The sequence below is a fragment of the Nothobranchius furzeri genome, chromosome 15 (assembly GCF_043380555.1).
Source record: "Nothobranchius furzeri strain GRZ-AD chromosome 15, NfurGRZ-RIMD1, whole genome shotgun sequence".
NCBI lineage: Eukaryota > Metazoa > Chordata > Actinopteri > Cyprinodontiformes > Nothobranchiidae > Nothobranchius > Nothobranchius furzeri.
Window position 1 is genome coordinate 53,503,796 of NC_091755.1, and position 11,189 is coordinate 53,514,984.

Sequence of the window (11,189 nt, forward strand, 5' to 3'; positions counted from 1 at the left end):
TCATGCGTAAATGTTGCAGATGCCCTGGTTTTCTTGAAGTGTTTCCCCAGAAGTTTAAAACTGTTTCCTGAAGCAATTTTTTATATTTAAATTGTTCAACTGTAAAATACAGCATCAGAAATAAAACTTAATTTAATTCACTGTAGCATCATTTCTGCTCCAGAAACAACAGGATGTGAATCCCAGCTGTTGTTGGGTTTTGTTAATTACCCAATAAAAATATTCCTGACATGCGTTTAACTTTGTGCTGATTTACAGTTAGGCTGAACATCAGAAGTGCTTTCCCCCCAAAGTCTGTGTCCCTTGACAAAACTTATAATCAACACACAGAGGAGGAAAGCTTCACACAGAGGAATTAGATTTGTGCTGAAGGTCAAGACTGTTATTCTCTATGCATGAAATGGATGGATGTATCTGACCACCATCAGTTTTCTGTGTATTGTTTCCATCCTAATTTGACATCCTCCTGCTGAGTTGAGCAGATCTGAGGCGAGGCTTCCCGCTTTTCATATTTCATCATGTAATTAATGTTTATTTCAAATGGTTACACATTTGATGACAGCATCTGCCAGAGTTCCTCATTATGATTATTCCAAAATGCATCATGTGTTTCAGTATCTCAGTTCGTGTCCATGAGTCCCAGCTGACGGGTTCAGATGTAATTGGACGGGTGTGGACAGGAGCAGCTTCTGCAGATGTTTCTGATGAAACACAGGCTCTCCTAAAACTTTAAGCACACTGGAGCCCAAAAAGAGATGAAAGCGTGAATTAATATTTTCCACAGCAAAGAACATCAAAGAAAGACAGATACCAAAAGGATTTGGATGAGAAGCTGCCTTTTGTTTTAAAACTTTTCAAAGTAAATCTGGTTTTTATGGCCATTGTTTGTTATGGTCCAGAGAGCAGAGAACAGTCAGTAGAGGGCAGCCTTTTCCTGTCCTGGAGGCTATTTTTCTGCTTCCTTTTATTAAAACACATAAAACCCATCAGACCTGAAGGCTTTGCACATTTATACAACATTAAAAACCACAAACAAAAGAAAAATATTATAACAAAGTTTTCATTTCAGCTTGGATGTAAACCAACACACATTATCTGATTATGGGTTACAACATGATTTAACATGAAAGCAGTTCTCCTGAGAGACTTTCAGAAAGAAGAGGAAGGAAAATATTTCCTTGTTGACTCTAAAGCTGTAGGAGCAAAAGGTTAAACAATTTAGAGATAATGATTTTAAAGTAAAACTGCTATGAAGAATGAGATGTAAGAGATGAACAAGGGATAGAAATATGAAACGGACCCTCACAAGCTGCCTTAAAACCAGACAAAGGTCAGGAGCATGAGACATTAAACAAAATATTTAAAAAATACATTGTTTTCAAAGGACAGTTTCAAAAGGGCAACTCAACCGCTTGTATCCAAGATACAAGCGGTTGAGTGGCATCACTCATCACCAGGCCAGTAATATACCTACAGTAAAGCATAGTGGTGGCAGCATCATGCTGTGGAGATGTTTTCACCAGCAGGAACATTGAGAGTCAGGATAGATTGAAAATTGAATCCACAGAGACATCCTGGGTAAAAACCTGTTCCAGAACACTCATGACCTCAGTTCATCTCAGGAAGACAAGCAACCTAGGCACACAGCCAAGATATCAAAGGAGTAACCTCCCCGAGTGGCCCTGAGTGGCCCAGGAGGAGCCCAGACGTGAACATCTGGGGAGATCTTAAAATGGCTGCACCCAAGCTTCTCATCCAACCTAATGGAGCTTGAGGAGCTGCGAAGAGGAAAGGGCCAAACTGTGTGTGTGTGTGTGTGTGTGTGTGTGTGTGTGTGTGTGTGTGTGTGTGTGTGTGTGTGTGTGTGTGTGTGTGTGTGTGTGTGAGAGTGAACATTAACAGGAAGGAAAAACAAAACTTCTGAAAGAGCTTCTGCAGGAAGATCCTTAATGAAAATGTGAGTTTGGTGTGAGTGTGTGTGATAACGGTCTCCAGATGTGTACACAGACTGCCACCCATCCGGCCCTAGCAAACACACAATACCTCCCCCTAATGTGTGAAGTGGGACACACACACACACACACACACACACACACACACACACACACACACACACACACACACACACACACACATAACGAGGTGTTTTCGGAAAACAGCTGTCTGATGTAGGCACAGAGTAAAATTATTTTGATAAGTAATTTTTTACAAGAGCTAAACAAAAAGTGTCAAAGTAAGCAAAGCAGTCTCAGATTAGTTGCACCGGAACAGAAAAAAGTTGTTTTACTCAGCCATGAGCACACAAGAGTCTGGCCAACAACTAACAATAACACTTTAATTTGGTTTTAAACTGCAGCTCTAATAGGTCCTCCCAAACATCCGTTCTTCTTGTAAATAAAATGTGAAAATAACTTATTTTTTCCAGAGCTCACGCATACTCTTTTAATTTATAATTCTAACTAAAATAAAAAATATAAAACAGAACAAGATCCTTTTACTCAGGGCTAAAAAAGTGCACAGTAGCACCATAACTGAACTCTCTGGACCCAGTAGTGTCAGACAAGTGCATCAGAATCTTCACAATCAGCTAAGTTAATGCTGAAAACTGAAGAGACGGCAAAGTGATTTACAGTCTGGCACAGAATTTGGACCACGGGTGTTAAAATCAAATAAACTCAAACAAAAACGGAATAAACAAGAACAGAGGTTTTCATCTGCTGCACAGACTCCTCTTCACCCCTTCACCTCCACTCACTCACTCACTCACTCACTCACTCACTCACACTCTGCCTCACACTGAGCACCATAAGACACAGTTTTGAGGTCCATGAACAACACCGGCCTCGTGACTCACAGGTGAGGCTGAAACAGTTGGAACTGTGTGATTGAGCAACACCCAGGGTGGGGCTGCCTCCATCTGCAGAATAAAGCTGCACTTGTTCCACAGCAGCAACCAGCTACACACACACACACACTCACTCACACCCAGAATCTGGTGTTTCCAGATGAGAAAAGGTGTGATCCGGTGAAAACAAGACAGGAAATGGGACTCCAAGGCTTTAGAAAAACGTCTCAAGGCCAATAATATGTTTGTCACTTTCATCATCATCAGCTTGTTTGTGGGTTTAGTGCTGACATAGAAGCTATGGCTGTTTGAGGTGCCGTTGGTCCTTCCTGTTTCAAATAGCCTCTTACTCACCACCAACCCCCACCACAGCTCCACCCACTGCACTTCATGAAGAAACGTAGACAGGCAGGGTCCAAACTAATGGTGAGACCTCAATGATCTCATTGATCACTGGAGGTGGGGTGCAGTTTTAAACATTTCCTTTCAGATTGATGGACACTCGCAACTGGAAAACTGATTCTAAAGCACAAGTGAATGTATTTGCTCACTCCAGCTAAAGTCAGACTTCTAAATCTCACCAACTCACCCGGGTCTTAAAAATCCAACATGGCTGTTTTTTCGGTTTTATGTATCTTCAGAAGAGTCGTTACTGCCCTAGCAACAACAAAACATTGTTTAATGTGACTTTACCCGCTAACAACCACTAGCCTGTAACTACGTCAAACCCCACAGAAACGTATTAAACTGAGTTTCCGTTCCAGTGTGATTTTATTCACAGCTTGACTTTGAAGTTATTAGACTGCATTAATAATTCATAGTTGATGTAATGTAGCCTACTTTAAGCATTTGCAAAGCATTGTAGCTGCTGTTTAAAGGTGCATGGAGTAACAGTTACATTCTGTGGTCAAATTTAGGTACTGCAGTCCGTGTTTCAAAACAAACGATTGACCACCTCTCAGTTATGTGCCTGAATGAGTTCATTCAACGATCGTTTGTCAACTCCTTCATATCCTATGTAAGCGTGAACTTGCTTGTATTTTGTCTGATGAATATTAACATGAGAGTGTGTCTTTTCCCAGGCGATAGGGGGCAGCACAGATCAAAAGCAAGCTTTATGTTTGTGTTCGAGTAAGATCTCATCAACAGATCAAATCAAATCAAATCAACTTTATTTATATAGCACTTTTCATACAAAAAAATGCAACTCAAAGTGCTTTACAGATTAAAATGGCCCCATAGATCCCACATTCCCATCCCAGCCCCCCTCCCCAAGTATAAAACAATTAAAAATTACAGTTCCCCTCCCGCACCCAACTTCCAAAAGTGGACATACAATCACCCGCACACTCGTCCATGCACACACACACACACGCACACACACACACTCGTGAACACCAGAGTAAACAATAGGCTGAGTTCAGATGGGTCAGGTAATGAACGACACATCATCAGCGGAGCCATCTGCCCTGGCAGCAACAGATCCACGGCAGCAGCCAAGTCACCGGCCCATGACGCCCAGTGGCGTAGGGCAGAAACCCCCACCAGTGCCCGGGCACTACCCGGGGAGCGCCCCGGCCGCCGCCGCCCCTGACCACCGGCCCCAAGGCAGAGGGCTCCGCAGAGGAAACACTGGAGGATTTAAGATATATAACATATAAAATAATAAAAGCTAATAATGATAAAAAGTAACTGATAAAAAGTGATTATAAAGATGGCCATTAGGGTGAAAAAAAATTCCTGGGGGCAAGATGACAAGCACACCAGACCCCCTTTCATCACTGGCAAGGAGTGAAGAATGTCTCTGACAGCATTTATGAATGGTGGAAGTTTTGTAACTCTTGTGTAAAACACATTGGAGCAGGTCTTAGTGTCTGGGCGATACCATATTAGACACCATGTTTCCTTCTACGGGAGCCCATGAGGACAAAATGCATTTACTGAATTGTAACAAGCAATTACACAACTTTCACCGTTCATAAACATTTTACACATTTACCTGTTTGCACCTTGCCAGTGACGAAAGGCAGTCTGGTGTGCTTGTCATTTTGCTGGAGGTTGCGCTCCCATGGATTTTTTACCCTAACGGCCATCCGTTTGTAAGGTCTAACTCAAACACAACAATACCGCTTGTTTGCAGGGATTTTGGTATGTACTGCCCCCTATCGCCAGGGACAATACACATGATCATTTTAAAGGTGCTAAAGGTGACGCTCATTCCAAAAAAATACACTTTTTCTATGACTGACTGGAGATTAAATAACATAAAAACAACAACTACAAATGCCACAAAGCCCTGAAGTGAAACACATGGTGATGAAGGAGAGGCAGATCAATAAATGAATGTTGAGGACAGAAGTGAAGAAATTCAAACATCAAAAGGTCAGAAAGAGGAAATAAACCTTTTATGCGTATAGGTAATTCTAATAAAAGAGGTCCTGTTTCTGATTCAGTCTGTCTGATTTTCTTTCTGTGTGTTTGTATTTTGTTCCATCATCGTCGTTTGTGCCCCAGTAGCAGAGCTCATTTGAAGTAGTGCGGTTTGGTGTGCTCCATAAAGTTTAAAACATGTCACGCTCATTAGATTTGACGACTGTGTGACTCTAAAAGTAGCCTTTAAGTGGAAAGGGGCTTCTTTGTGTAATAATCCAGCTAAAAGACAAATTTCCACACTTGGGGAGGAGAACATACTACAACAGCACAAAGACCGGCGTTGTGAATGAGTGAGGGCCCGTGGGTCAGAGCCTGGGTGTGTACAGCCACGCTCCTCAACACTGGCCTTTTGTTTTTGTTTGCTCCTGTTCTTGGAGGTGTGCTGTGAAGTCAGGGCTGTGTGTGTGTGTGTGTGTGTGTGTGTGTGTGTGTGTGTGTGTGTGTGTGTGTGTGTGTGTGTGTGTGTGTGTGTGTGTGTGTGTGTGTGTGTGTGTGTGTGTGTGTGTGTGTGTGTGTGTGTGTGTGTGTGTGTGTGTGTGTGTGTGTGTGTGAGAATCTAAAAATCACAACATTTTTTAAGTTTTTTGCACTTTACAAAATCACACTCTGTGTATTTCAAATGTAGACAATTATTTAGACCATTTAGAAGGAAGAAGCCATGTTTTCCATGCATCCTGCTTAAACTAATTTTATAGAAACAAAAAAAATCCACTTGTCACTAATTGTCTAAAATGTCTCAGAAGGTCAACAGGGATTCTGACTTTCCTTGTGAGGGTCTCAGGACCTCACCCATCACTGCAAGGTAGATTTCCTCTCAGATCAGTCAGTTTTTACTTCTGTAAAAGTGTTTTAATCCTTTAGTTCAGTGTGATTTCACATGACAATCCACATTTTTTCCTACAGTCTCAAGTCTCTATTTAATTAGTGACTTTCCAGCAAGACATAAAAATCTAAATATGATATTTTAGAAAGTTTCATTAGTGTCTATTCAAGCAATAAGCCATGTTGCATTGTTGCTTTACTTTTTCTCATTTCTAAGAAGTGTCTAAAAATGCAGGCAATTAATGTAAGAAAACAGGAACTTGTGCTATTGTAGTCCAAAGCAAAGACAACACTCACCAGTATAATTGAAATTTAAAGTCATTTTCAGCTAATCCTGGTATCAAAACAAAGATTTTCACTGCAGATGTTTTTTGTAAATGTTGCAGCAATTTTGAACATGAAAACCATTAAAAACACACTTTTGTCAGCAGTTTAAATGCCTCTAAATGTATTTCAGCACCACCAGCATGCAGCAAAGGAATATCTGCAGTGCCAAGCGTTTTGGAGTCCTCTGACTCAGACAACCGCCATACAAGTGCAGTTATTTATCAAATGTAAATGTTCCTTGGATTTAGTCCCTTTAAGCTTCAAAGAGCCAAACCTGAAACATGAAAATTCTTCTTTTGCATGGATATGATCAAAGAGCTTAACCATAATTTATGATAAAGAAATACTTGTAATTTCCTTAATTCTGGAGGCAAATGTTACATCTAGTAAATAGAAAAAATAGGAACTGTAGATAGAGGATAATGTGGATTTTACATCCTGCTTGGTTCAAATGAAGAAAACACACCATTTTGTCTTAATTTGCTCTAATCCTCCCTGGGATTTGAGCGAAACATTAGATTTCTCTTTAGTCTAACTGGTACTGGCATTATCCTGTAACACAATAAATAACATCAACGCAATATTCAGTATGTGTTCAATATGTGCAATTCTGAATGGACATTAGTATGTCTGTGTTCCTTATTCTGCATAATTTAGAAAACCCAAGTTTCCTTTCAGTTGTTGTTTTTAGTGGTTGAAGGTTATGATTGTAGCTTATTGCCTTTGTGTGTTTACCTGTAATCTTGTTAAGTTTTTCTTCTTTCTTTCTTCTAAGTGTATGTGCTGCTGCAGCAAGTGAATTTAATCACTGTGGGATCAATAAATTCTATTCTCAATCAATCATCAATCAAAGCTTTATTTATTTGTTATAATTCTATTCTATTCTATTCTATTCTATTCTATTAGCTGCAACCCAAGAAAGTTCTGTCAGCAGAAGGTAATGCTGCTGCTAGGCCCCTTGAACTGATGATGATGTTTAGTTTAGTTTTTTAGATTTCTAAAAAGCTAATGGACCTCACCACTGGTGAACTGCCAGCTACATGTTTTATTTTGAGACAAGGTCTACCCTTGGAGGTGGAGTGTTATTTTTTCCTCTTTGCCATGACATCACCATGGGAATAAAGCTAAAGCAACTCACGTCGTGACTGGCAGAAGGAGCCTTCGGAGTAGATCTAAAATAAGAGCAGATTCTATTGATTGGATGGCACAAATTACTACACTGTAAAAAACTGCTGAATTTTCTTAACCAAGTTAAGTCAACTGGTTCCACTAAGCCTAGTTGCTTAGATGTAAAGAGTAATATACATTTGCTTTTAACATAACTATTTATATTACTCTTAACTCGTTACTAGGTTAGTGGAACCAGTCGATATAACTTGGTTAAAGTAAATTCAACATTTCATTTCTTACAGTGTACCTGTGTGACAAGAGGGTTCTTTTCTTTTAGGTGTCACCCTGGTGTGACTTTGAGGAGGCTGGGTGGGAGGAGATATGCATACGGAACCACCAGGACCCTATTAGTGGCTTCTGAAGACCTTTAAACTCACAGAAGACGGTTGTCACTGGAACAGAGTCCACCTCTTCATGCCTCTGGCTCAACTTTCACTGGGAGGAAAACTGAAACAGACTGAAACACTTGTTTTATGGTAGATCTGTATTTAGTTTCAGTTTGAATTTTGACAACATTAAAGAGGCAACTTTGCTATTTCAGACAACTGGAGTAGAAGATCTAGGGCGTAGCTTCTGGAGGAGGTTTCATCTGTGATTCTACACTTTTTTTTTAGATTGAATGATCCTACCTTTTTAACTTAAACGTGAGAATCCAAGGATGCGTTGTGTCGTGGCTCTGAGTTTGTTTTTGTTGCTGGTTGAAGCAAAGTACTACAATTCACTCCAGGGCCATCAGTACAGTTCTGGAGTCAGTTTGAGTCCACACCATGAGAAGCCAACCAGCAGACACAAGTAAGTGTTGCTCTGTTACATTATCCCACTTCTACTCAGATGTTAGCCTTATTTCTGAATGAAAATCCTGTCATATTCATCGCATCCACATAATATACTGATCATGTTTCGTATTTACTCCTCCAAAGGAACCACTGTGCCTACATCGTAGAGAAGACGGTGTCTTTAGCTGTGCAAGATGGGGCAGCTCCATATGTCAAAGCTGAGTACAACAAATGTTCCTGGGGACAGAAATGTCCCGCTCTTATGTAAGCAGACAGCATCTCTCATTGTATGTTTGACTCAAAGCCCTCTGTGTGTAACTAAGTACAGTGTTTGTCTCAGGTATCGTCTGCTCTACAAACCTGTTTACAAGGTGGAACATCGAACAGTTACAGAGCTGGAGTGGCGTTGTTGTCCTGGGTTCTCTGGTTACAACTGCATGGAAGGACACCAAGTTTACCAGCATCCTGAAAGCATGATGCCCCTGTTCAAGGGCCCCCCAATGAAAGGCCCTCAGTTTAAGGGACCACAGCACAAAGAGCCCATATTCAAACGTCCCATGTTCAAGGCTCCACCTGTGAAAGCCAACCCATGGAGTCAAGCAAATGGACCTCCCACTGGCAGTTTTAATTCCTACCCATTGCCTCGCTTTGGGCCACCGATGTTCTCCTCATATCCTGGTTCCTCTTTTGAGCCTTATCCATCTGAACCTGAGGCGGTACCAGGTCTCACAGACACCAACTCAGAACCTGAACACGAGCAGATCCAAGAACCCGAGGAAATTATCCCAGAGGAAATCCCTGCTCCTCCCTCTGGAGGAGAACAACCAGCAGGGGAGACCACAGGTACCTCTAAAACCCATATTATTTTAATGCATGACTGTAGAGAATACTCACATGTGACAGAGCCAACACATCTCTTTATATTCAGTTTCAAGAACAATCAGACTTTTTATGATTATCTCAAAATTAAAAGCTTTACTTTATCTCCTCAGATCAAGTTCTCAACACTGAATTAGAGGAGAGGTTATATGGAATGGAAGAAGACATACGTCGTTTGAGTCAAGGTCTGGAGACTCTGAGAGGGACTGTGACAGGACTGGAGGACAGTCTGCGAGCCTCACTAAGAGAGGACGCCAACAGGATGCTGTCAGCGCTGCTCTCTGATGCTCCTGGCCCCATCCCTGCTCCAGCTACGGCAGCTAGACCATCCACTGTAGGGTTTGTGGAAATTCCCGGGGGGCACCTAGATACGGAGGGTTTAGATGGCAGCCAAGTTTTTCCAGGCCTCACTGAATTGACCAGAAAGGTAGAAGGGCTCAGAACAAAGTTGCAAGACAAGACAGCAGAGCTACAGGAGCTCAAAGTAACAGTGATGCGACATGATGGAGCACTGAAGAAGATTTCAAATGGAGCAGGACTGCCGTCAGACTCCAGCAGGGTTGAGGGAATTGTGGAGAAGTGGATGGATGAGCGGCTGAGTGCTGCCAGGGTGGAAATACTCGGTGGGTTTGAGAAGCGTGTGGAGGGTGCAGAGAGACGATGTGAGGAGAAAGCTGGGAATGAGCGCCGTCAATGTCAAAAGGAGATTCTTCAGCAGCAGGAGAACATGAGAGAAGCTCTGGAAGAAAGTTCATCAAAGCTGAGAAATGAGCTCGGCAACCTTTTGGTGCGGATCCACAGTCTGGAACCCCCTGAGGAGTGCTGTGACAGAACAGGCGGACTGGTAGAAAGAGTTCAGCAGCTGGAAACATCCGTGGCAAACCTCAACCAGTCCCAGGGGCACCTGAGAGTGGAGCTTGGTGGCCACAAGGATCACATAGAGGGAATGTTGGAGGGGCGTCTTGGATATGTGGAAGCAAAACTCAATCTGACTGGGAAGATCAAGTCTGAGAGGAGAAATGGTGCACCAGGCCAGGGCTTGGAGGCCAGAATGGAGGGCAAAATGAAGGCTCTTGAGGGCCGATTACTGTCAGCTTTGGAGGAACTTGGTAATGCCACTGCCCCCGCCCTGCTGGAGGGTCACGCTGTTCCAGCTCTGGAGACGGAGCTGGAGTCCCTCAGAGGGAGGCTTGAGCTGGATATGGACAGAGTACAAAAACATCTCAACAGTCTTGAGATCCTTTGTTCTTCTTCTTGCTCCTCAACACAGGAATGTGCTTCTCAAAAGGACTCTCCTGTTGAAGGTCAGGAACTTGACCAAAATGTAAAGGAGGTGTTGGGCATGCAGGGTGACCATTTGAAGAGGCTCAACACAACTCTGGAAAATGTCCTAAGAAAGCTGATCCTCACAGAGAAGCAAGCACAAGCAGGGGGAGAGTCGGGGATCCAGGAAGAACTAATGGGCCTAAGGTTCAATGTCTCATCAGTCAACCAGACCCTGAGAAGCCTCCAGGACTCCCTGGACTCAGTGGTCCATCAAGTGGGAGAAGCTAACAGCTCCTGGCATGATAGAGAGGTCCGTCTGGCCCAACAAATAAAAGGTGTGGTCCAGCTGGTTGGACATCAGGCGTCCATGCTCGGGGCAGGCGAGCGCAGGCTGGTACGACTTAGAAGTGAGCTGCAGGAGTTGAAGAGGAGGCTCACTGAGGAGGTCAGAGGGTGCCGGAGCACAGCCATGGGGGTCAAACAAGAGGTCACTGAGGTTGGAGGGCGTGTGGCCAGCGTGGAGGACCAGTGTAAGGGTCTGAATTACCTGGCAGAAGATCTGGAGAGAATCAGAGAAGAGTTGGAGAAGCCTTCCAACAATCTCCTCTTGAAAATCAACGGGACTCTGTCCAGCCACGCTCAGCAGCTGTCTGAGTTGAAAGGAGAACTCA

General features: G+C 42.8%; 1 protein-coding gene across 2 annotated transcripts in view; it reads left to right on the plus strand.

Moving 5' to 3' along the window:
- Positions 1–11,189, plus strand: part of emilin3a (elastin microfibril interfacer 3a) — a 17,978-nt gene that overhangs the window by 6,371 nt on the left and 418 nt on the right. The window contains exons 2-6 of one of the 2 annotated variants that reach the window (XM_054746123.2): positions 7,875–8,073; positions 8,212–8,389; positions 8,518–8,637; positions 8,714–9,216; positions 9,366–11,189. The exon at positions 9,366–11,189 is cut by the window's right edge and continues 418 nt beyond it. In XM_054746123.2, the coding sequence (XP_054602098.2) occupies positions 8,256–8,389; positions 8,518–8,637; positions 8,714–9,216; positions 9,366–11,189 (2,581 nt within the window). In that variant the 5' untranslated portion in view covers positions 7,875–8,073; positions 8,212–8,255. Of the gene's footprint in view, positions 1–7,874; positions 8,390–8,517; positions 8,638–8,713; positions 9,217–9,365 lie in introns of both variants that reach the window. The other variant, XM_015968474.3, reaches the window with a different exon arrangement.